Consider the following 27,390-nt stretch of genomic DNA (forward strand, 5'->3'; position numbering starts at 1 on the left):
CATCATCTGCTGTCTCTCTGTCCCTCTTCCTAAGCCATCAGCCTCTTGTTATACGACTGTTTATCAGCCTGATGGCAGTTTGCTAATGGTGTCAGCGGACTTCAATTAGCTCTCTGCCACGCTCGGCTGCACCGTCCGTTCTGCTAGAGAGGGACTTTAAATTGTCTGATATACCAGAGCCATTAAATGTGAATGGTTAATGGGAGTTTAAACTGAGAGGTAGAGAAAACCAGTTGAACAAGGGGAAAGCAGCATCCTGCAAGTGGACAGTTTCAGTTTTTTCCACCTGTTATTCTGCTTACTGGCTTAAAGTGGTAAATATATTATTTCTGTGGGATGTGATGTGTTCTGACAATACACTGCAGATGACTTTCTTTTCAAAGCTCTTTTGGTTCACATAGATCACATGCACAGTTTTAGGTTATTTGTGTCAGTAAATCACATGCTGAAGAAGAGGCATTTACCTCACAATCATATAGCTACTCTATTCCAAAAGTCATTGGTAGGAAATTCAAAGGTAATCTTGTAATCATGAGCTACAGTTTGGAGGAAAAAAAATACAATGTCAGAATGGGAATTCCAAATTTAGACTAGAAAAGGAAAATGCGTGACCTCTGTCACCAGTATTTACAGGAACAATACAAACAAAGCAACAGCACCATCTGCTATCTTCAAACTGTCGATAACTGTGGGTCAAGCAAAGGGCATAGGCATTGTAAGGCAGCAGGTGGTATTTTCCACTCTTGTTTGTGTCTGTGAGTACAAGGGAAGCTTTGCACAATGCTACCACCTTTAGGCTCAGGCAGGCAGAGTGGACACTTTATTTTCATTCTTCTATTTATTCATTTATTTTAGGTACGTGAGATTTGTAAAAGCTGATAGAAAAGAATCTCTTTTTATCACGTCGACTCATATTGTTGAACTAACAAAACTTCTACCGTTGGTCAAGTACAACTTTTCAGTGCTGGATAGGACTTTTGGACGTTAAGGGCACCGGTAACACTGTGCCAGATCAAGTATTGGCGTATTTAGGTTGTCTAGACACAGCAGGTGTCTCAAAATAGAAACCATTTATTTCTGTCTTCCAGCAAACAAAAGCTACAGCTTACAGCCAACCACCACTGACTGCCAAACAATAATGAACAGCGAAAATAGAAAGCATTGTAAAAATAGAAATGTAGAAGCTATATTTCCCATTACATTACTTATACATTAAAATTACATATTACTCTAGATGCTGGTAAACGATATAAATAAAATCCAATCCAGTCAATTGATGTGTAGAGTATTGAGTAAATTACCTTCATTATCCTCTAGAATTCCTGAACTCAAACCCCCTTATTCACCTCAGAAAAGTTATTGTTTCTTTCCTTCCACTTTTTAATGGGTACATTGACTTTTTTTTTTTTTTTGATTCAGTTAAAGTCCATTTTAGCACCAATCAACCTGACTTTACGTCACAGAAGATATTCAGAGAAACCTGGGTGCAGAACCAGGATCTGCTGGCAGAAGTCCAGGTATGCTAAGGTTGTGGAAACGTACAGAGTCAAGACATGTTACTGTAGGCGCTTCTTTAAAAAACTAGCTTCAGAATCTGAATACTTTTGTAAATAAGAGTTCATTTTTTTGATATTTATTTTGTAAGGCTACGTTCACACTGCAGGTCTTAATGCTCAATTCCAATTTTTTGATCAAATCCGATTTTTTTGTCTGCTCGTTCACACTACAAATAAAATGCGACAGCAAACGCTCTCTAGTGTGAACGCTCAAAGCGGCCCGCATGCGCAAAAGAAGACGTCATACACAACGCGCCCTGTTTAGACCCAGAACAAACTATATTGTTTGACTGATGGCCTTAATATAAAGACTTCGGACTTCATGTTTCCCGATTTTTGCTTTAAGTTATTTTGTTATTTACATAATAATGTAGATAACCTAATAATGATCCTTATTGCTGTTTTAGAGGAGCGGTGCTTCAAAGGATAGTTGCAGATTTCTGTCAGAACCTGCAGGTTATGCAGTACAAATAAAATGTTAACGTTTCTCCAACGTTGTCTTCCCAGCAGTTTCACCGGATGGCCAGGAAGCGTTCGCGATGTCTTCTCTGGCGCTGATAATTGGCGTCTGTCTTGTGTCAGTGACGTAAAAGACGGATTTAATGCGACTTGACCGTTCACACAGCAGTCGCTTTCTGAGACATCGGATATGTATCGGATTCAGTACCACATACGAAAGTGACCCAGATCGGATTTGAAAATATCGGATTTGTGCCGTTCACACTGTCGCACCATGATCGGATATGGGTCGCATAGGGTCAAAAAAATTGGATTTGATGCGCTTTCGCCTGCAGTGTGAACGTAGCCTAACAGTCATTGTTTTAGGAGACATCCAGCGCTAATCAAAAGGGTAAAACAGATGCCAGCTAAGGAAAATATGTCAAACTCTTTTGAGTGTCACAAGACATATGACTACCATAATGACAAAAACTACAAAAACATGCATAAAAAAAAAGGGGGAAATTAGGTTTTAAGTTCTAAGAGGAACTCTAAGTTCTATTTTTTGGTTCAATTAAAATACCGTATATGAGTGGAAATGCAGTTAGTTTTCTCACGTATCTCTGAACCCTTTAGTTTTTTCAATCAGTATCTTAAAGTTATAACAACTTGGTATCAAATGTCTGTAATGTCAGAATTTGTACAGAGGTGGAGAGAAAAAAAAACTGCTTTTCTGCTAAACTGATCAATCTTTCACATTGAGGATCATTGCTGTTGATTGCAGTTGGATTTATTGCTATAACCAGGCAGTATTCAGTCATCTTCAGCAGAAGAATCCAGACCCAAAGACATCAGGATAGCACTGAGTGGCTGGGACTTTCTTTTTTTTTTTCACATTCACTAGCTTGTGCCCTTATGTGAAATCATACCAAAGGGAAGGACGTCAACATGGAGTTGCACACTAAATGCCAGAGACCTCTGGGGGAGAACAGTCAGCTGAAATGGCTATCATCCCAGAACCTTGCACCCACCATGTTTACCTCACTGCAAATTCTCACACAAATGGAAAAGTACATTTTCAAATGTCTGTCTTTTGACACAGGGGACTTGTACTTTAGCACGTATGACGAAGACACAAGTGGAAGAAAATGCACTGGCAAGAAGCAATCTAAAAATAGCAGCTGAGCTGGAAGCTGTCCACACATACAAAACAATACCATGAAGGAGAGACTGGGGTTTTTGCTTTTTAAGGGCTAAAGCATGTTTTTATTTCATTATTGTATGAGCATTTTCTAATCCTACTTTTTTTTTTTTTTTTTTCTGCCTGTCCCGTTTGGTTCTTATGCCATCAGAATTATTGTCTAAAGGCGAGGAAAGATGCCCAACGGATTTACTTTACCAAATTGACCATCCCAGCCTTGCCGTAATGGTCTATTTGATTCATATTTTATTGTTTATTTTATTTATTTATTTATTTATTTACTTATTTATTTATTTAATTTTTTTTTTATTTTCACTTGCTGGATATGGGACAGACTTGAATGAGGAAAAGAAAAGGGAGAGGGGGGGGAAACAGTGTAGAAGAGGGACAGGGATAAAGGGCAAAAAAAAACCAAAAACCAACTAAATAAGCAGACAAAAAAAACCAAAAAAAAAAATACATATATCAATCACCTGGATCACCTGTTGAGGAAAAAAAAAAAAAGAAGCAGAAGAAAACGAGAGCAATACAATAAACACCATCACAATGATATATGGGAATATAACAGTAAATACTAAATATTAAACATTATTGTGCAGCACATAAGATCAACAGAGCACAGTGTGCTTTGAGGTAGGAGCCAAAAAGGGTGTAGTTTGTGGGTGTGAGCACCCGTGTGTACACCTGTGAGCATGGGCGCGCTTGTTTTTAAAAGGTTCCTTCATGTAATGATCTGCTAGAGGGTGTGGGCACGTCCTCCAGGGCATGAAGCAGGTATGGAGGAGATCAAAACTCCAGACATCCAGAGGCCCCCAGAACACAAGAGACCAAGGAAGACCAACAGAGGGGCAGCCGCGCCACTGTCCCAGAAAGAGCTGAGGAGAGTCCCAGATGAGGGCTCACTCAGCAGCCGCGGAGCAGAAGCCAGGGGGAGTTGCAGTGACGTGCCCGTGAGCTCCGCCGGCAGCCAGCTGCGCCAGAGTAACTGAGCCCCAGTCCGAGAAGCCGGGGGCACCCCACCCCCGAAGTGGCCCGAGCGAGCCCCAGGCTCCAGGCCCCGATAAGCAGCCACCAAGGAGTGAGCCGGTGTGTACCCGTGCGCCCACCCCCGGACACAAAGAACCACCAACGCACCGATGTCTGAGGGCGTCTGCCACCGGCAGGGGAAGTGGTGGTAGGGGGAGATAGACCTCCATACCTTGGAGGGCCTGAGATGTCCCCAGAGAGGTGGCGTCTGATACCCAACCTGACATATAGACACAGACATACAGGCACACACAGATACAAACATCCATTCCCACCCTCATGCTCTCATATGCAATTACTCAACACTCAACCAACGTGGAGACAGACATAAAGAGACGCTGTACACACGATCACACTCCCCAAGCATACTCTAAGAATCTAGGTACCCTTGCCCCTGGAGGGGGAAACTGCACCCAGACCCAGGTGGTGTTACCCTTTTTCCCTGCGGTGGGGAGAAGCAGACCGCCCCGACTCCGCAGCAGCAGGGAGGCCCCACACTCCAGACTGCAGTCGGACGGCCAACTCCTCCTTCTAGCCCCCCCGCTCCAGCAGGTCACAGAGAACGGGGGTGTGAGAAGACTCCAAAACCTCCCTCCACCCGCTCATTGTAGTGTTGATGCATGTGTGTTCTAAGGTGCATTTAATCCTACTTCTTAAATAACATGCAGTAACCATAAGGCTGTACCTACCTTACAGGCTACATCACATTTGTTTTCAACCCTAATACAAATGGCCAGGGTTAGTCCAATTTGGTCTAATTTCTTAAGAGGTAGCAAAGGAGTCATTGCTCAAAGACTTGCTACACTCTGACATGTAATCATTTTAAACTCCATATGTGTGGTCAACAGAGATGGGCAGTAACGCGTTACTGTAATCTGATTACTTTTTAAAGTAACGAGTAAAGTAAGGGATTACTATTGCAAAAACGGTAATTAGATTACCGTTACTTTCCTGTAGGAACGCTGCGTTTCTGCGTTACTAAAACCGTGTTGTTGTTTTTTTGCGAGAATGTCTCATGACAGTGACGTAAGCGAGTGCGACGTTCGTGACAACAGCTGTCTGCAGATCAACAATGGATCACATATCGATTGTGGGAGAGAGTATGAGCGTGCAGCATTTAAAGCGTGGAAGTACTGACCTTACTTTGAGTTTGATTCCATAAAAAGTGACAAAAACATTAGCGTCCGTTGTGCGTGGGAAGAAAACTTCTTTTTACAGCAAAAAAAAACAAAACTAAACAAGCACCGAGTGCACAACGACATAATGGGAAATTCACAGAGAAACTCGCGGATTCTTCCACTGACCGCTGCGGCACACCTGCACCAGGGTAAACCTCCGCCTACCCTACTCCTGCTTTACAGGTGAAAATAGAGCAAAAGGACTGCTAGTCTTTGACTTTATTTATTTTCTGCTGTGTTTTACTTGCATCTATTTGAAAGACTGAGTGTAAACAAAAAAATTATTTTATTTTATGTGCTGGAATGTGCAGAAAATAGGTTTAAATGTTAAACTAATTTCTTCAAGTCAGAGAATGGTGCATATAATTTAATTTTTGCTTGATGCATAAAGTTAAAAGATTAAAACTAATGAAACAAGTTTTAAAAAGAGACTTTTCCATTTGATTACATTTTGTATGATGGATTATGCAGAAAAAGTAGAATTGGGCTGAAAGATCTATCGCTTTATCACCTGTTCAGGTTGTAAATCGTGTTTTTAAAAAGTAACTAAGTAATTAATTACTTTTGAAAATAAGTAATCAGTAAAGTAACGGGATTACTTTTTGGGGGAAGTAATCAGTAATTAGTTACTGATTACTTTTTTCAAGTAACGTGACCAACACTGGTGGTCAATGACCAGGAAAGCCATGTACATGTGAGAGAATAAACAAGTTGTATCCCTGCCACCCAATTTTTTTTTTATACCAATCAGAATTGTTTCACTGACACAGATGTATAAACAGACATATGCAAACACATATAGGCACTTCCAACATAAGTATGTTAACCATATGGCAATACTGATTACCAAGGAGGAATGTAAATCATTTCAAGTTTCTTTGGTTTCCTCCCATGCATCAGTTCTTTCCCATCTATCCTTATCTGCCTTCTTCATTATGTTTTTTCTCAAGAGTAATTCGTTCATACACACTATTTGCCAAAAAAGGGACACAAATTAAGTTACCAACCAGCATAAACTTTTATTTGTTTTTTATATAATCACTTCATGGAGTAGTTAAATCATTGCTTTGAGCATCGTAAATACTAAGATGAGATGCTAAAAACAAATTAGACTTGGCTTTGTTTCACTCTCTGATCCTCTCTCCCTCTTGACTTGTCATCATGATAATCCAAAGTCCTGCCAACTGACTGATGCCCAGGGCTGGCCATTCAGAGCCAAAAACATGAAATGATATTTGACCACCATTTGGATTTCATCACAGTTGCTGTTTTAAGGTAATAATTTCCTCACTTGTGTTTGCTTACTCATTTAGAAGACACATTTTAAAGTGCAGAAACACCTACACTGCATCTCTTAATAGGATTGGGATCATGGAGTCTAAGGCTTTGCTGTAGGTGTCCATCCTCAGGATCATTTAGCACCATCGATTTACAATCTGCCTCATTCAATCTGGCAAAGAATGCCTCGCATCCAAATTAAATTTAAAAGTAATGTCAAGGCAAATAAGCAGCGTACATATGGACTATTAATTGCTAGGCAAAAGAATAGCATGTGTGGTGATTTTATTTAAATATTCAAGGAATTGTTCTACTTTTTTATCCTTCCAGTTAATGTCACAGAACAGCTGTTCTATGTTCATGATGTACAAAAGCAGGCATTTATCCTGTTGTTTTAGAGAAGAGAGTTATCGTGGCAGACTGTGGGTGTCATCGTCAATCACATTTCATATTGCCAAGTATTGGCACTGACGCCTTGCCCAAACAGGATAAATGATGCAAACAGAACCGTGAAATGAAAGACGAGGATGGATTGGCTAAGGCTCTATCAGTGTGGCCAAAGGGGACACACACAGTTGTATTGCCTTCGCTTCTACCTTCTGGTTCTTTAACCTTTTTTCTATGTCCTCTATCCAAGGTTTTGTAAAGTAAGATTTATTTTTAGTTTTGCGTTTTATATCCACCTTTGTTTTGACAGTTCTTGTATGATTCTAGCTGTTCTTTTTTTTTCAGTCTTGCTTTATTGCTCTACTTTTGCATCTGGGACTGAGGCAGTGTAACGCCGTTGTTATTGCATCAGCGTTTGTTGGTTCACAAAGATATTTTTACATAGAAAAACAAAAGTTTTCCCTGTGATATACTTCACCTTAATAGACTGGTGACCTATTAACAGCACCTCCCCAATTACAGTGAAATGGACTAGTTTTCTCCAAAGTATTTGCTTTTCATGACTCCTGGTGATGCAGCACAAATGAACTTGCAAGCCTTAAAATTACATTAAAAAGATAGTGACACTATCTTCTTTTTTGTTGTAGTCTTTAATTTAGGACAATCACATACTGTAATCTTAATTTAGTGTTATTGTTTTCAGCTGAGATCCAGCAGTGCTTTTCTCCACTCCAACAACTACCTGCAAGTGACACCTGAACTCATTACAGAGCAGCATACAGCGTTACAAAGTGATTGTGACTCTCTGTACACATCTCGTTTCTAGATTTATGAGCCTTGTTTCAGCTCGTGAAGAATGAGAATGAAATTGGACACATTTATAAAGTGAAATGCAACAGAGAGAAAATAATGTGTCTAAACCAGAGCATCTTTCTGTCTCTGCCTCAGACAGATGCAGACTTGGTGTACTTTGAGTAAAGAATTTCAGTTGGCTGTTATGGGTGCCCTAAAATGCCTGCTTGTGTGTGAGATGACACCATCAGCAGCTGAGACCTCCACACTAGTGATTCATTGCTTTAATCACTCCAGTTCTCATACCTCTTACCAGCCATGGCAGGGTTTGAAACATCTCTGCCTACCCCTAGCTCTTGCACCATTTGTCCTGTTTACAACACTATCTCTGTCCATGTAGACACTTTGATATTGGGCATATATTGTTTTGTAAAGCTGGTAAAAGTACAGCACAGCTGCTGGGGGTTCAATTGCTGTGAAAAATGGTATGAGAGCTTCCTATTTACCATACATGAGGTGACGACTTTTTCTTGTGCACCTCCCAAGTCATCAATTCTATTTAAGTTAACCACTAAAAAAAATCACAGAAACTGGGGAAATAATAATAATAATAATAATAATAATAATAATAATATGTAAAAAAATTATCTTTATTTGCCTTCAAGATTGAATAGTTATCAAGCTTACAGCTCCTCTGTGCTTTCTATATCTTCACCACACTCTGTGATACTCTTATATCCCCAAAGCACCAGATAAACCTTTATAGGCCTCTGTTACTTTTGCCCTGGACTGTCTTTTTATTGCTGTATAGGTGGAAGGTGGGTAAAATCAATCACTCGTCTTCATTTGCCACCTAAAGGCAGAGACCTTATTGGCTTTAGACACAATAGTGGATGAAAACGATCTATAATGCACCTTTGTTGGTGCTTTAATGTGAGTGAAGTAGGAGAATGCAGCTGAATTTAAAGAAGAAACTTGTGTGACAACTAGGTACAGCACTGTGGCCTTGTTTGGAAAAACCTATGAGACGCTGAAGCGAAAGAAGATTTGAGAACATGGGGGCATGTACATGGCGAAACTGATTTGTTCTGCATATGATAAAAGATAGTTGATAGCTGAAAAAGTAATCCTGGGACTCCTAGCTGTTCATTTGCTTCCGCGTGGCAGCAAATCACAGAGAGATGTGATGCTGGATTATAGATTATAACAGGTAACTTATAACTGTTGCAATAAGGACATGCAGCAGAGTGGCTTTAGAGCTTGCACAATGTGGGGCTTGGATGTGTACCCGGGAAGAACATGCAAACTCCACACAGAAAGACCCCGGTCTGATGGTGGAGTTGAACTCAGGACCTTCTAGCTGTGCTAACCATCGTGCTGCCCCTGTTAGTGGGGATAGGTTTATTGATTAATTTAAATTGCTCATAGGTGTGAATGTGGGAGTGAATGTGAGAGCGAATGGTTGTCTGTCTCTATGTGTTAGCCCTGTGACAGACTGGCGACCTGTCCAGGGTGTACCCCGGCTCTCGCCGTATGACAGCTGGGATAGGCTCCAGCTCCCCCCACGACCCTGAATAGGATAAGTGGAAGTGAATGAATGGATGGATGAAGTTTATTCCTCATTATCCAAATTCAGTAGGAATCTAGGGCTACTGTAATTATGCCTTTCTTCATCTCAACCCAAATGTTGTCATCGTCCCTTGTGGACTACACTTTATTTGCCCCTCTTATCTCCCTCTGTCTCAATGCTCTCTGATGGAGTAGTGGGCTGGGGTTTTTCTTGCTGCTCTGCCCTTGGAGTAGAGTCAGTGTTGTTAGCTTCATTTTGTTGTTTACTGTGTTTTTCTTATGTGTGCTGAGTTAGTAATCTTACTCTATAATTTGTTTCCCAGTGAAATGTCTGGTGAACAAAGGCTGAAGAAAACTCCTTTTTCCCATAACCCAAAAGATCACAAGCTTTTTTTCCCTGTCACACTCACCTGCTTCCCTGAAAACACTCACCTTTTACCTGGAGAAATGCTGCTTCTACTCACCTTTTTGCCCTCTCTCCCCTCTACTTCATCCTCACTTCTTGGACTCCTCTGCCCACCTGCACACTCCCCTCACTGTCAAGGGCAAGACAAACCCAAATACAAAGTCAAACCTTAAATTCACTTATCCTCAGAATCAATCTCTCTTAGTCACGTGGATTTCAACTAATCCTTGTTCTCCTCTCGTGCAGTAATCTATGACCTGTTCCAGTAGTGTGTGCACTTACATGAGTCTGTTCTCCAGCATCTTCCTCCGTCACACAAACACGTCTGCATCCATGAATCTTCTAAGTGGTCTTTGTCTTTTCCCTCTCGCTGATGGCTCCATATTCAGCACCAGTATATCCACTACACCTCCTCTCAACATGGTCAAACCATTTCAAACTTGCCTCTCTAATCTCATCCCTCTGGTTTTGCTTCAGTTTTTTATAAAGAACTGTAAACTGATCTTTATAAAAGTTGTGTTTTTTGAGCCCTTGTTGTTAGTTGTGACAAATTTACTTTCAGTTTGAGTTTCATTGCTTCCTTTTTCATTTCTAGTGTTTAAACATGTTCATTTAAACAGTTTAGTTTGGATTGTTTTATTTGGGCAAATATCATATGTTTAGAATAAACATTATAATGCAGACACAGCACAGTGTGAAGGTAAGGAACTCACAGTGTGGACACTTGCACCAGTACTACTTGGTTGTTGTCATATCTGACCAAACTGATAAAGACTAATTCTGGAGACCTTGCCTGCACATGTTAATCAAGGTGCTTATTTTAGGTACATTTCAATTTAAACTAGTGTTTCACATGAGTTCATTTTAAATTAAATTTCCTGCTTTGTTATCTTTAACATTGCTCCAGACGAAAGTTAAGCATAAGCATGACTAGTTCTCACCGCCCACTTTATTAGATATACCTTGCTAATATTGGATCGGGCCCTTCTCTGCTTTCAGAGCAGCCTTAATTCACTGTGGCATAGATTCAGTGAGGTGCTGAAAACGTTCCTCATCAATTTCGGTCTATATTGACATGACAGCATCAGACATGCCGTAGAGTTTTTGGCTGCACATCCAAGATGCAATTTTCCCATTTCACCATATCCCAAAGATGCTTTGTTGAATTTAGATCAGTGAACTCATTCAAGAAACCAGTTTGAGATGATTTAGGTTTTGCAACATGATGTGATATCCTGCTGGAAGCAGGTATCAGAAAATAGGCACACTGTGGTCATAAAGTGATGGGCATGGTCAGCTGTGGCATTTAAAAAAAACATACTTCCAGCATACCAAAGTGTACCAAAAAAGTCTCCTCACCATCACACCAGCACCATTCTTTCCTTTCTTTCATGTTTGTTTACATCAAATTATGACCTTATCATCTTAATGTCACAGCAGTAATCAGGGCTTATCTGACCAGGGTGAGTCTATGAATTATCACCTCACTTTCCTGTTTTCACAAGTAGCACCTGGTGTGGTCTTCTGCTGCTGTAACCCATCAGCTGTAACGTTTGATATGCTCTCCATTTACAGATGTTCTTCTTTATACCTCGACAGCTAAAGATGTTTTTTTTTTGTGTTAGCGTTTCCTTCTTATCAGCTTGAAACAGTCGGCCCATTCGCCTCTGATCTCTGTCATCAGCATGGAATTTTCTCCTGTCACTCTCTGGATATTTTTCTCTTTTTCCAAACCATTTTCTGTACACCTTAAAAGGTTTTGTGAGAAGATGACAGTTCAGAACTCATCAGTTTCTGAAGTAAAAAGATAATTACAAGTGGACAGAGCAGAATGAAAACGTGTGCTTGTATAACATCTATATCTAGAACCAAACTAACAGAAACAACAGTAATTACTTCTGCCAGGGCAAAATATGTATGCTCTGATTGTAAGCAGCACAGTGTTTTGTGAGTCAGAACAACATTTCTTTCAGGATCACAATGCAAGAATCTGCTTTTTTTTCTGTCTCCTGGAAGATGCTTTTGGGATCTCGTTGTCACTTTTGTGTATTCCTTCCTCGCGTTGCTGTCTCCGAACGATACTGGAAGCCTGTCAGTCACACTGACAGTATTAGGACCCTCGGTGCCCCCTGCAGCCCTTTGCCCTTTAGCGTTAATGCTACACTCTGATGACTTCTCCTTTCTGTCTGAGATCAGCCTGCTCAACAACAGTGTTGGTATTTAAAGCTGTATGTGCATATATCTGTGTGTATGTAGCTAAAGATAATAGATATAATAGATGACTCACAGTAAGTAAGTGAGTGGTCCGCTATTAGTCTGTCATGTTAAGTGAAGCCATGTGTACCACTTCAATAACATTTAAAATCAGTGTTTACACTAAATATTTCATGCACATGTGTATGCTGGTTTTACTTTATGAGCCTTCCACTGATGCCACATGTAAACAGTATTTTTTATTTTATTTAAGTATCTCTCAGCACAGAAAGTGCCAATATGAACGGTTAATCATGTGCATTTAAAGCTGAAAGTAGACTCAAAACCACTTATAACAATACCTCCTTGAACACAAGCGCTCTTCAGTTTTCTCAGACTCCCCTGAGAACATCAGATAATGGCTGATGCAACATATCACTTTCTAAAAGTGGATGAAATTAGGTTAGATTTCTAAAAATATTTTGGCTCTATTAGGTCTGTTTTCATAGAAGTTGTTTTCAAATCCCACGTTATCTCACAGCGACAGCAAAAGGCTCAGCCTCTGCACTGAGGGGACGGCTTCGTGATCGCTGCCTGTTGACCACGTGTGTAAATTTATTTGCATTTGTGTCTGTTTTTGTATATATGTGCGCGCGTGTGTGTGTGTGTGTGTGTGTCAGTGTCAAACTACACAGGAGAAAGAAGTCAATCTCAGATGTAATGAAAATGCAAATTGTGTCTCTTGTGTCGACCTGCGCTGTCAGTCAGCATCACAATGCTCCATCGCTTTTCACCCTCTCACAAAACGGCCTACAGTCAATCACTGCACTAAGCCATTTCCATCATTCATTACAGATAAATCAATCTCCCTTATTGTTATGTTCTCTCTGTATGTCCATTCCCTATTCCTCCATCGATTTCTCTGAACTGTTTCGTCTTTATCGGCCTTTTCAGCAGTTTCCCTCTATTCTATTCAGAGTGAAGCTGCTTTTAATTGGTGTAAAAAAAAAAAGTTGGGGACAAAGAAACAAATGACAACGCTATAGGTGAATGAGATGATTTATCGATTAGTTTTTAAGTCTAAGTTCTGTATGCAATTACTGCTATGAGATAATCAATTGTTTTTTGTTTGTTTTGTTGCGGGTCCACACTCCAATTAGCCTGTCTTTGTTTTGGAAGCGGCAGCAGAAGTGCAACTTTCAAAAAAAAAAGGTGTCTAAATAAGTGAATGGGTGTTTTTTCAGTGCCCGGCTTTGCTCTGCTCTTGTCTTTGTTCTGCTGCTGCTCCCGTATCTCCCGTGGAGTTGAAACAAATCAATTCTGTTGCAAAACTGCAATCTGTATTATTCAAGAGTAATTTTAAAGTTTAGTGGAGAGTAGCTCGCTGGGCTGTCTTACTAAAAAGTCAAGGATTTCTGCTGCAAAATGTAAGAACAGAATCTCAAGCCTGTACTATGTCTTCTGTATTGATTAAGCAACAGGTAAGAAATCTGTGAGGGGTGAAAAATGTCCTGAGCAACTTAAGTTTAGGATGAAAAGTTTTGTTTTTTTGTAATTCAACTTTAGCTTTATATTCATGTTTTAAACCTTCAGTAATGGGGTTTAATTTCAGAATAGCCTAAAAAGACTATAAATGCACACAAATCATTGTTATTCTGAAGATTACAAATCATGAGATTTTGACAAAATATGTTTTTATCTCAGAAATATGTACTGGGTGTTGGTTATGTGCAGAGAGTGTCATTGAAGATGGACATAGCTCACACTGTTATCATGACGTGTGGAAGTCTGTGGAGAGACCTCTATTCTTCTTTCTTCTCTTTTCTTCTGCCTGTCAGCTCTAACATTGTTACACTATGCATATATAAATATAATAAAAAAGATATTAGCTAAAAAGAGAAGCCTATAGTGTTTATAGAGCTCCTCTTGGCAAAGCAAATATGTTTGGCACAAAACACTGAGATGGCGACAGCCAAAAATGATTAAAGTCCTCACTAATCAGTGAGTGCGTTCACAGTGACCACCTCTCTCTTCTTCTATACAAGAGGACCGACTCCTTTAGAAAGCAGTGGAGCAGTGTGTGTCGGTTAATGGTATGCAGCCACATGCCTTTCCTAGTTTTTGAGGGAAACGGTTGCTGAATGTGTTACTATCATCGTTATGGAGAAACCACTGGTTTGCTGTTTGGTGATGAAGTAAAGTTTTTTTTAGCTTTAGGGCTTCAAGTTGCAGCTAAAGAGCACGAGAAATGAAAATTAATTCAAACTATGAGCTCAAAGACACTAGTAGCCTATCTGTGGGTGTATAGTCTGTATATAAAGAACTTAGCCATCATGACATCACCCGTTAGTAAATGAAGCTGAATTTTGAAGTCTAGATTTTTGCATTATGGCCACAATCCAGTTTTTGAGGCCAGACGTATGATGAATGACCACTGAGCGGCTGCACTGCAATCATTAAAGGCAGAAGCAGAGTACGGTGCAGACCAACTTTTTCTAATTGATTTACTGAGCATTGTTTACTGAGCATTGTGGCCTCCACTAGCAGCAATCACTAATTAGCCAACTGGTAGCCTTTTATGCTTTGCTGCTGATTAGCCTCATTTTCCTTTTACCATGCCAGATGGGTGCTTCCATACTCACCAATGGCCAACCAAGTCATACAACAATTCCACACATCACACACCACAGTAAAACTCTACCCAAATGCCACACACACATTATGACAGATAATAAAACACAAAAATCCCCTATATATAACTTTTAAATGATGAGGTTATAGAAATTTGGTTCTATCCTGTCTGCAACTAAGATATAAGATCTCTAAGACAGACAGGCATTCAGTACACAGCAAGTCTAGATGGAATGAAATTCTGTTGCAGTTGGATCAACACAGGATAAACGTATCTCTGTGTGTGTGTGTATATGTATATGTGTATATATATATATATCTATATATCTATCTATCGATCGATCTATAGATATATCTATTTTTTTTTCGTTTTTTTTTTTTAAATCTATGTAAAATATATTAAAATGTATAGCAACAAAAAATACTCTAAGAATTCAGACATGTGCTGTTGCACTGGTTCCCCTATTTCTTTAAGGCCATGCAGCAGCTGATGACCACTGCAGGAGTCTGCCTTTTATTGCAGATACAACCACCTATGATGACTTGTTTAGTTGATTGTGGTCAGAAGTACCCACATACTGCATAAGATTTAGCAAAGTTACTCTTTGAGCTATTTGCAGGCATTGTTCTGATAAAAGTATTTCATTTCTTGAGGTATTATTTGGTTTAGATGTTGCCTTCACTCTTTCACTACCTACTTTTTTTGCCAACAGTATTACTTCTTGTTGTTTCTCCTCACCACCATAGAAAATGAAATTAGACTTGCAGGCATGGTGCTTGACACTGATACGTGATTTGTCTACGTGATCAGAGTTTAGAGCCTGATCTGAGTCTGTTGTCCTCATCTCAACTTGTCTTGAGACACCAACTTGCCTTTATAATGACCTGCATAAATCACTTGGTTAAAATCACATTTTTTCGAGCTGACTGGTCTTACACTTTGTTCCAGCATGATGCATTTAGAAATGAGGAAGTAGCTTTGACCTTTGTTGGCTCCAGAAACCGAAAATCAATTTAATGCAGCTGCCCTGATAAACAGCTTCTCGATTAGCTCGCAAAGCGGGATAACAGTTTGTAATATAATTTCACTTACACTGCCATTTGGAGATTATTTCCTAATTCATTTGTCATTACGACTAGCATGAAAATCATACATATTTTCAGTATTTACATAATTTGACACAGAGCTTTGTATTAGCTCCAAAATAAAATAAAACATCCACAGAACTTTCTGTGGAAAATCTCATATTTACAAAAACAAAAGCATATATTTGCTAACAACTCTAATAGAGTAATTGAGATTTGGTGCCACATTGTCATACATAAGACTATTGAGTGTTAATTAATTTTATATTCATCCATCAGATTGTTTTGCTCTTTTATCTGCTCGTCAGATTCTCCGATTCTCCGGTTTTGTATGATTTATTCAGATTTAGATAAGACAAGTTGTGAAAGTCATGCTTAGGATAATCCCATTAACTGTGGAATCTCTGAACTATCACATATGACACGATTATCAGGACCAATCTACCACTGCAGACATTCCTCTCTGATTTGAAAAATACCATACGAGCATGATGCTGCTATATACATTAGGTACACCATGCTAATACCTCCTTGGACACCATTTGCTTTCAAAACTGCCTTTCTTCCATGTGGCACAGATTAAAAAAGCTCCTGGAAACATTCCTTAAAATTTTTTGATCCATAACACAAATGTCTTGTTTCCCCATATCCCAAAGGTGCTTGCTGGATTGAGATCTGAGGCTTCTTGAGTACACTAGATTCTTTGTAATGTTTGGGAAACCAGTTTGTGCTTTTCTGTGTTATCCTACTGGAAACAGCTGTCACTCCAGTCATAAATGCATAGACATGGTCAGCAATAATATTCAGGTAGGCTCAGTTAGGACAGGATAGATCTATGTGGTTTACACCATTAATACACCAAACTCTGGCTCTACCATCTAAATGTTGCAGTAGAAATTTAGAGTCATTGGACCAGGCAACATTTTTCCGGGCTTCTGTTGTTGTATTTTCTTTAGTCCCTGTTGAATTATAGCCTCAGTTTCCTGTTTGTTGTTGATAGGAAGGACGCCGGGTGTGCTCTTCTGCTGCTGTAGCCCACCTCCTACATGGCATGATGTGTTCTGAGATACTCATCTGCATAATTTGGTTGTTGGTGGTTATTTGGGTTACTTTTGCCTTCCTATCAACTAAAAACAGTCTGGACATTCTCCTCTGACTCCCACTCACTGGATATTTTCTCTTCTTTGGATGATGCTCTGTAAACCCTAGAGACGGTTGTGAAGGAAAATCCCAGTAGTTTAGCAGTTTCTGAAACACCATGCCAAATTCAAATTAATGAAATCACCTCTCTTTCACTGTCTTTCATATTCTGATGCTCAGTTTGATCTCCAACAGGTGGTCTCAGATGCCTCTACATGCCTAAATACGTTGAGTTGCTCTTTGTTTTAAGGACTAGTTGAAAACTCGTACCTAGTATAGTGGTGAGTACACAACAAGGTAGTCTAATCATGTTCTGAAGAAGACCAGTAAACAAAATTTTACAGCTCTGCTATATCAGCCAGCATCTATTAAAGCATCTTATTGGATCCTTTGTTCAATTGTTGGTGGTGGTTTTAGATTTGAAATAGGCAATGTTTAGAAAAAATATGTTATCTACATCATATATTCCCTTAAACAAGACAATATATTAAAATCCAGTCTGACTAAAATGTTAATCCCTCAACTCTGATGTGCTGAAATGATCTTTTTAGATTTTTTTTTTTTTAAACATTTTTGTGTATGCTGTGTATAGTGACCGGTAACAAACACAGACAATGGGAGCTTGTGTCTGAGAGGTTTACAGTGTTATTCTCAAAGTCATTGCTCCCCCTTGCTAAGAGAGTTGGTTGAGGCAGAAATCTGATAACAACTTTGTGGGGAAGATGAAAGATGTTCGTGTGAAACAGCTGAAACAAATGCCCCTGTATGCTCTCCTCTCTTTGTCCCTGTCTGCTGATAGATGGAAAGTGTTCCCCTTCCAGTTTAGTCATCCCTCTCACAAGAAAATGTGTTAAGCATACCATATGTAACAAATGCTCTCTCTTCATCTTTATTTCATGCACTCTGTTCCTGTTTTTGAGTGTGTTTGTGTGTTAGGGTCCTCCAACTCCCTTTAAATGCTGCAAAGGTTATTATATATATATATAAGTTATATTCAGCTTATGCTATGAAGCACTGTGCAGATTTCTATGCATTCTCACACATGTGTTTCCACTTTAATTACACACTTTTTTTTACATTATTTCTCATTTGTTACAATTTTTATTAGGTGACTTTTGCAGTGATTTAACTAGAGTACGCTGTGCTAATGCACTGGAGCAGACTAAGTATAGTTAAGGGTGTTTTTAAATCCCCAATGTCGTCAGTGAGCTGGGTCTAATTCATAAACCATAAACAAGAAAAAGGAAATGCAGAAAGAAAGTCCACAGTACCAAGACTGTGTAGGAAACATGGGATAATAAACTCACTAAACATCAGGACTTTCTTCTCTTTTCATTACTAATTGCCAGCTTCTTCTGCAGCTACTGTAGCTTTACATCTGCACCTGGTTTTATCTGTGTCAGGCGATGTTCTGTTTCAAGGTAAAAACTCATTAATACTAGTGATAAGTACTACTGGAGGGAGTTAAAGTGCAGCTATTAAATGTTTAATATTTTCTGTGTCATATATTTAAAACAATATGCTGATTTTCTTTTTCTTTTCTTTTTTACATGAACACTTTTTTGTAATTTTTCTTTATGACACCACCACAATTCAGTGTGTATAATTAAGGCTTAACTGCAGTGCAGGCTTTAAGCTAACAAACTAACATCATTTTACATACAAGGGTTGTTTTTAATACATGAACGAAAATGCATTGCAGAATCCATGACCATCACCAAATACTGTTTCTTTCCTTGCGATGCTCTGTCAGGCCTTTACTGCAGCTACCTTCAGTTTCTGCTTCTTTGTTTGATCGTAGTAGAGATTCAAACACTTCACAGTTCATCCTGATACTTCTATTAGCAGTCAGATCATCAGTGACGGCCATATAAGTCCATCTCATAATGCTGCCTCTGATGCATTATGTTTCATATCATTAGGAGCTCCTTTCCTTCTCCATACTGTTTTCTTCCCAACATGCTGGTTGTAACTTGCTGTAAACACTCTATGCTTAAAGTCATTGTAGACTTTGACAATGGCGTGCCTACCTCCTCCTGTTGTTGAATTGGATAGATGTTGTGAAGTTGTTTTTCTTAACCACAGGAATACTTCTGTTATTCATGACTTCTCCTGTGTTTCAGGTCTTTTGGTGTCAGTGAATCAATCAATACTCTGACCAGAATGTAAGAATGTATCAGATTTGTGTCACTTTCAAAAACTTATGGGTCTCACTGCATACACCTTTGGAAGGTGACGCTAATTTTAAACATTACATTTGAAATAATGAGGTAAGCGTACGTACAAGTAATCCCTGTGAGCCCAAGGTTCAGACTTTAGACTGCTCTAAACACCAGGTTTCTGACAAGTTTTATAACTCTTAAATCTGCGTTATGTAAAAAAAAACGTTTTTTTTTCGGACCATGAACAGCCAAAAGGCAGCATGTTTGTTTGTTCAGACCACTTCCCAGGGGACTCTTGTGAACAGGACCTATGTGAAGCTAGATGTTCAACCAACCTAATGCTAAGAGAAAGCTACTTTATAAAGAGAGATGTGGAGAAGTCAGACCCAAAAGGCTGTAAACATATCACTGAAATACTTTTCTGGTAGGGAAAACTGGACAGCATAAATTGTGACTGAAGCTTTAGTTAAGACCATGGGCATGATTATAATGTAGCCGAGCTGCTCTTTGTAATTCTTCTATCACTTGCTAGCTTTGTGTATAACAAATGATAGCCCAGGGAGATAATATACAGACACTTAGAATCAGCAGGATAACATTTTGCTACTTTAACTGTGGTATTTCCACAGAGCTGACGTTTTCATATGAAAAGGGAGTTAGGGTAATTCCCTCACATCACCTCACCTATTACCAGGGACATGAGTATTTAGACACTGTTTGATACAGCTTGGTACTGAAGAATTAAGTCTACTGTTATATCCCAGGGTGTGCAGGTATTCAGTGTAATATTTCCACTGCTGTAATCTTTGCTCCTGTAAAAGGTACTAGAGCTAGCAGTAGAACTAAATGACAGTAGCTGTGTCAAGGCTATGTACCAGAACATTTGGGGGTACTTTTTTTAACCATGCAAAGCTACCCTAGTAGAGTCCAAGAAAAAAAGAAGCTGAAAATTAGCTCCTCTTTAACCAAGTGGTGGAAAATATGAGGGTACTACTAAAAAATGCACTATTATAGCTGTGAAAGAGTCTGTGACATTTCTACTAATATAGAATTTGACCTAATACCTCTTTCATTCTTCCACTGAAACAATTCTGTTTACCGCTGCAGGGGGTAGAGTTTGCCATTTTAAATGTATCTATCTCACTGATGATGCAACATTTTCCGAATGATTCCTTAAAAGTGGGCCAGTGATAATGTCTACATTTGGTTTGTAAGAGTCTGAATTGAGGCGGTGTGCCATGCCTTTGGGTATTTTTCTGAGTCTCGCAGACTGCTTTTTAAACATCAGTGATTTCTACTGTAGTGTGTGCATGTGCATGATTGTGTGTGTGTCTGTATTATGCATTTGTGCAGAATAAAATTAATGTATCCACACCCACAGACACACAAACAAAAGGTGCAAGAATTCCATGTTTGCACAGTGGATTCCTGTTGATAGAGCAGCACTATTCCCACAACCCACAGAGAGGGACAGCCTATGTGGGTGGTGGGCTGTCAGTCAAATCCTTATGTACAAGCGCAAGTGATCCATGAAGGGAGTTTGAGATTTCACTGTCATCCTCAGACTGGTCCACTGCAGATCCCCCCCACCGCACCCCACCTTCTGACTCTGTTTCTGCTCCACCGGCCACAAAGGCTGCATACTTTGTGCATGTGGCTAGAGCTGACTGCAAATCATTGAGGTGAACAAATAAGGTAGCCTCAAGATAGCTAGTGTCCCTCCCTATTTGTTGAAGCTAATTCTGCACAGTGCCATAAGGTGTGTGTTGAGTGGGTGTTACCCGCTTTACTACATTGGGGTGGAGGGTGTTGTTTTATTTGTTATTGTACTGAATCCCAGCACACCGTGTAAATGTGGTAATGGGTAATGTAAAGCATAACATTAGATTACTACCACCTGGTGCTACTGATGCTGCGTCTGCTCCTGCTGCAGTACCGCTACCTGCCGCTGGATGCCACCGATGCATCCTGAGCACATTCAGCGCTCTCCATGGTGCTGAAACAATTACCAGAGCAAATCCTCAAATGCGCAATCTAAAGCTTAATGTGCAAAAAGTGTGCTTAAAGAAATTTAACCCAGCCTACATTGTAATTATAACCCGCTGTAATCACGGGCATTAAATAATGTGTCAAAACAGCTGCCGTCGCTCATTTCACCCATGGGTAGAGAAATACTGATGACCCTTTCAAATCCACCTGTGGGACTGAGTCACAACAGGGGGCTTTGATTAGCTGCGTGGGGGAAAGGTGTGCAACAGTTAACTGTACATACTTTGCACAAACTGAAGGAAAAAGACAGTGAAGCACGGAGCGATGTTTCAGTGCTCCTCATGGGAGAGTTGTGGGATGGCGTCATGCAGAAGTGAGTGCGACGCGGAGGGTCTCGACCATCCAGACCTGTCCATCGCTCCAGTGTCGAGGGACCAGCATCAAGTCAGTCACCGGTAGCTACAATGATACAGGAAATAAAATGAATTACCTCACAAATAAAAGAAGTACGTGTGTTTGTTAAAGAGCTTTTCAATTTATATGCTCGACGGAAAATTGGCTAATGAGATTGTCAGAAAAAAAACTTCATCTGGGAGACAGCCCAAATTCTCCAGCGTGTATTGTACAGCCAAATGAATAAGGAGCGAAAATTTCAGAGAAGGAAAAAATCACCTCACGTTTTTCCAAATCTAAAGGGAAATAAATAAATAAATGAATAAATTCTTATTTTCTTCTATATTTACTTACATTTATACTTCTAGTTAATAGTTTCTTTGTGTTTGTAGACCCTTTCAGAATATAATTAGGCAACATTAGTGTCTGTTTGTGAAGGACTGTGATTGTAAGTAATTTGCAATTTGGATGTTTGACATTCGCGCTTGGATTTTTCTTCTTTTAGTGTTTGTCCCCACTGTTAGAATCGGTTGCTCGTTGGCGGGGCTATTATTTTGAAAAGATTAGCCGGACGTTCAGCACTTCACCTGAGCCAGCTCGCCTCGTGAGAGCTGAACTGTAAGACCGGCTGGCTGGTTGGCCACACTCGCGCTGGGTGCGCTGCGAAGTTAAATCGACTACGAAGCTGTCTCTCCTCTTTTAAAACCAAGAGAGCGAGCGAATATACCGACCGACAAACAAACATCTTCCCTCACATGTTTTATCAAACGCCATTTTTTGTGCGTTTTTTCTTTTTTTTTCTTTTTTGGTGAAGGACTCCAGAGCTTCGGCGCAACCTGCGGCGACTTCTCCTTCACCGTGCTCGCCTGGAGACGGAATATAACGCTTTAATGACATTTTCACTCCCGGATAAAGAAGCTCACTGAATGAAACTTCAGACTTTTTCTTCTGGATAGGTGAAGAAGCTCCGCTGTTTATTTTTCTATCTGTAGAAAAGGCGTGTTGTGCTGTGGACCGCTGTATGGGACGCACTTAAAAATGGTCGGTCACCTCAAGTTCCAGGTCGGGAGGTTAACAACGATGTCAGGACTCGCTGGTTTTGGAAAATGATTGCTGGCAGCACCGACGCTAAAATAATGGTCAGAAGATGTCTAGTAACGTTCAAACCGTTCAGGTGAGAACAAAGAGCTGACACAGTTTTCTTATAGCCTCCAGCATCGTGTGCATTCCCCCCTCGCTGCGTTTATGTTTAGCATGCAGTTTTATTTTTTGCTTGTTTTGTTTTTTGCTTTGTTTTTCTGACTGACTCAACTTCTGGCTGCACAGAGTTGCAAAGCCCTGAAAAATACAGTAATTCGGCAATGTGCACATGGAGGGCAGGGAAGGAGTGCATACATGTGTTGTCACTCATCAAAACACCCACACACCAGATGTTCCTCCTATCAATTCCACCTAAATCCATATGGATAAAGACTGTAAATGTTGATAGAGGGTCTGCACTATTTGCAAACCGTGCTCTAACTTGCTGTAGTTTCATATTGCGTGGATCGCTGATCTACACCTGTGTGGCTCTGTTGCATTGGACAGGATTCCTTACATATGAATAAAAGAGTTTATACTCAACTGAGTAGATCTGTCAGCCCTTCCTATTAAATTTTCTCTGATAGTGGCAGATTTTAAATCCTTAAGGTAATCCTTCCCCCTCCCTACAATTTGCCTTATACCCAGTTTCCATTGCTGAAAGTGTTACATGTATGTAGTAGGGTAAGGGAGCAAAGCTGTGCAATCTTTGAAAAAAAAAAAAAAGGGGTGGGGGTAGTAGGATGGGGGTGGGGTGATGGTTACATTCATGTTGCATGGAATTACTTCACCTGCCATCTACTCGGTAGATCAAGCATTAACTCAGAAACACATTCAGCTAAGCAGCTTTGTGATAAAGCCACACTAACCTCGACAGCACAGACAATGAGCGCTTGTTGCAGATTTGTGTAGTATCACATTTGAAATTATGCCAGATTCCATTATGTTTTTCCCTTAAAAAGCAGGTTGGTGAGATGAAGGTTCCCAGGGTCAATGCACAGATCCCCGAAAAAGCACAATAGTTGCAGTACATTAACCTTAAGTGATACCCCAAGGCTCAAGCCAAAAAAAAAGTGCCAAAATGATACATGTGGAAACATAACCTCCAGTGAATTTTTATATGGTTCCGTTTCTGTGTATTAACTCCACAAATTAAGAGTCATTATGAGAATTTAGGCTCATTTAGGTGCCAGGAAAAGTTTCCTGGAAAACACCACAAGTAACACCTATTCCCTACCATGCCTGGTAGAAATTCTCTCCCTTCAAAATCATCTACCTAGAGGCAAAATCTGATAAGTATATTTGTGAGGAAGCCAGTTAACTGATAGCACATCTCTCCCTCTGATCCAATTATAAGGAGCAGAACATTCACTTTAAGCCTGTTAATTAAAGCCTCGTCAGGCAGGACCGGGGCATAATCCTCTCATATCACCCACCTAACGCCACTTCGCAAAAACGGCTAAACGATAAGTGAGGAAACGTTTGCTCTAGGACAGCATTAGACCAGCCTCTGCACTCCCGCGTGAGCTGAAAATCTCTTTTTCTCTTTCCATTAGCCTGTTTCTTACAAACATCGCTGCCTTTGCCTCATCCTCTGCACACTCACACACACAAAATATTCCTGCATCTGGGATAAATTATAAAGAAAAGATAAAGTGGATTAAAAAAAACAAACAACCTTTGTGTTTAGCTATAAAAAAAAATTGTCTCTGAGTAACCCCTTTATCTTTTCCAAACTGTCACTGCCCCCCCTTATCGCAATATTACAAAGCACTGACAAAAACAATGATTTCCAAATAACAGGCCATCTTCAGTAAAGGCCTGTACCAGATCGGGTTGACTTTTCTGCTTTCCTCACTGGTTTTCTGAGCAGATGCTTGTAGAGTAAGTGCATAATCCATGCAGGTGTAAGTATCTTCGGATCACGGCCTCACAGCGATGTCAAATAATCTCTTGATCACAATGACTGTATGGGTTTAAAGTCACATCGCATATTGAAGTGTTGCAGTTTGTTCCTCTGACAGTGATCAAGCTGTTCTAATACATTCCATAATATGCATGGAACAGGTGGGGTGGGGTGGGGGGGTTAGTATTTCTTAATATTGCAGTTTCCTGGGAGAGACAAACAGCTAAATGATAAAGCAGAACAAATGAGAGCGTGCAGCAATGGTTAGATACTGAGACTTTGAAATAGCAACTGTGATTATGTTCTGTAAATCAATAAAGAAATTCTACACACACAAAAAGTCTGTTAACATCCTGACACTTTATTTATTCAAGCCATTCGCTGTAATCTTGACGAGCACGGTGATAATCACTTTAAAGTGTTGTTGAATAACCTGCTTTTGGCGCCAGAAAATAACGCTGAGAAGGAGGATTGGGAAGGCTCATGTCAAAATGTACTTGTGCACAAATTACTGTGTGTGTGTCCTGCGCTGTAAATAATTGAATTCAACCGTATAGCAGCTTGTATTTGGTGCAACCCATTAAACTCAAGCTACGATCAATATGACTTTTTCAGTTTTAGTGTGTTCTTGTGTTCAAGAAGGATGGGAAAAAAAGTTTCTCAAAGAAGAGAAGCTTTGCTGGATTATACCTGATTGCATTTTCTGTGACTCAGGACAGGACACACTGGCTCTATCTTGAAGTCAGAGTCGCTCCAGTGGCTTGCCAAACCGCCAAGCTGTACACTTAACAAATTATTCGACATCATCTCTATCCCTTTTGATTAGATCAGCTCAGCAAATGTTCTTTTAAGTGGTCGTTCCTCCTCAGTGTTGATAGTAATTTGTTTCCTCAATATTAAGAGGTTTAATTCAGAAACTGGTGTGACAGGAGCTGCTTACCATTTCTGGAAGTGCTGTCAGATTTTATAGTGGGCCAGGCATTCATGTAAACAACTCATGCCTGGCTCTGGAGGAAAAGCAAATATAAATTATTCATATATTTGTTTTCTTCTACCACTTTAAGTTCTGTCCAAAAATTTTATTTGTGTGAATTGCCATAGTGATATTACAAAATCATGCATTTTAAGATGGGTATAATTTGTATGGTTAAAGAATTTACCCCCCAAAATATACATGATTTAGAAATATGGCTTAAGTTGCTGAATTAACTGCTGTTTATTTTATTTTTGTTTATTGTCACTTAACCCAGTTTTTAGGGGTGGGTCCCCATTTGTGGAGGTTATCAGTGGAGCAACATTTTAAAAGTAGGGCTCGACTTGTTAGGCACAGAGGCTGACTGTTATTTTGTCCAGTGAATCAAAATCACTGACGGCCTTTCCTCGCTTCTTCCCCCAAAGACTCAGCATAATGAGATAACCTCTGATCCATATACACTGAAGAGAGTAACTTAACTAGGACAAGAATTATACAGACACCAAAGACCTGATTTTTAAACTCTTTTAAGCCAGCGATTGCATTCTCTCATGGTCGTCTAACCAGGCAGAACCGACACAGATCCTCACTTTCTTTTCCCCTCTGTTTTATGGTGACATTTTAAACATCTGATATTTGCCACAAAACAACGTTTTATGACAGAGGGCTGGCTGATGCCACTTTTTGTTTCAAAGACTTTAGTTAGCATTACACTTTCTTACCCGTTTTTAGCAACGTAATGCTTTTGGCTCCATTCTTCCTTCTTGATGCCTTTTTGCCCTCTCTCCCTGTGCACACCTTTCACATTGCATTAATAATCACTTGCTTTTTTTTTGCTTTTTTTTTTGCCCGCACTTAGCAACACATTATTTTGGCAGTTGTTCTTGATGTGTGCCAAGCAGTAATGTCACAACACTAGTTTGTTTCAAGTGCCCTTTGGCTTCGAGAGTCTTCTCTTCTATGTGCGATCACTGCTCCGTTTGTGCTCTGCCTTCTGGAACTTCTTCCTTTTTTTTTTGACTCTGTTCATGTCTCTTCTCCACATTTTCTCCCATCCTCTCATCTTTCTATTTTCCTCCTTTTTTTTGCTGTCAATCATTTTATTCAACTAAAACGTGTCTTCTGTAATTGTTGGCATTTTCATCTGTGTACAATCCTACTTTTTCTTTTCATGCTTTACACCTTTCATCATTTTTCCATTGTGTGGCTTAAAAATCTCCCTCTCTTATTTCTCTTTCTATTATTATATTATAATTATTATATTATATTCCAACTACTTTCCCACAATATCAATTTACCTGCCCATCTTGATAAATATGCTTTTCCTGTCTTAACTCCCCTTTTATCCTTTCCCCTCTCCTCCCACTGTGTTGCAGGATATTCGTGGTGGGAATAGGCTTCTTCAGCCTGTGTTTTCTAATGACCTCTCTGGGGGGGCAGTTCTCAGCAAAGAGACTGGGGGACTCCCCCTTTACCATCCGCACAGAAGGTAATGACATGTTTTGTGTGTGACAATGAGAGCCCGCTTGCAAGTATATGTGTGTAAAAGCTCTTCCTCTGAATTAAAATGTTTCATGTTTTAAAATTGGTATACTGCATAGAAATCATGAGGAGAAATTCAAATACCACTGCACAACCAGTGAAATTGTGAAACATTACACCAGTGTGACCTTTAGTGGGAAAGCTGCTGCTTTTTTACTTTAAAGACTCAGAATTCATCGAAAGCTGCAGTGGTTGGATTAAGATCTTTATTTCAAAAAACAGAAGAAGAACCTTGGTGTCTCCACACCTTTGCACACAACAGTACACTTGAAATGAATCTTAATCCCATTAAAACACATATAATATGTACAGTGGCAGAAACAATAGAATAGAATTCGCATCATTTTAATGTCTCCATGGGACATTTTGCTTTACAGGTTATATGCCAATACAGTATGTACATGGATCCATGTTTGCACACATGCATATGGTAAAACCCAACACTGGATCTAAATGCACACAAA

At 39.7% G+C, this 27,390-nt stretch overlaps 1 protein-coding gene across 1 annotated transcript in view; it reads left to right on the top strand.

The window, feature by feature from the left end:
- The first annotated feature begins 22,062 nt into the window (after positions 1–22,062).
- LOC146668325 (alpha-1,6-mannosylglycoprotein 6-beta-N-acetylglucosaminyltransferase B-like) overlaps positions 22,063–27,390 on the top strand; it is a 128,209-nt gene continuing 122,881 nt past the window's right edge. Inside the window, exons 1-2 of the mRNA XM_085410219.1 lie at positions 22,063–22,599; positions 26,761–26,873. Of these exons, the coding sequence (XP_085266345.1) occupies positions 22,532–22,599; positions 26,761–26,873 (181 nt within the window). The 5' untranslated portion in view covers positions 22,063–22,531. The remainder of the gene's footprint in view (positions 22,600–26,760; positions 26,874–27,390) is intronic.

The sequence above is a fragment of the Rhamphochromis longiceps genome, linkage group LG6, assembly GCF_057381845.1.
Source record: "Rhamphochromis longiceps isolate RC_006_pf linkage group LG6, R_longiceps_female_GT1.1, whole genome shotgun sequence".
Taxonomy (NCBI): domain Eukaryota; kingdom Metazoa; phylum Chordata; class Actinopteri; order Cichliformes; family Cichlidae; genus Rhamphochromis; species Rhamphochromis longiceps.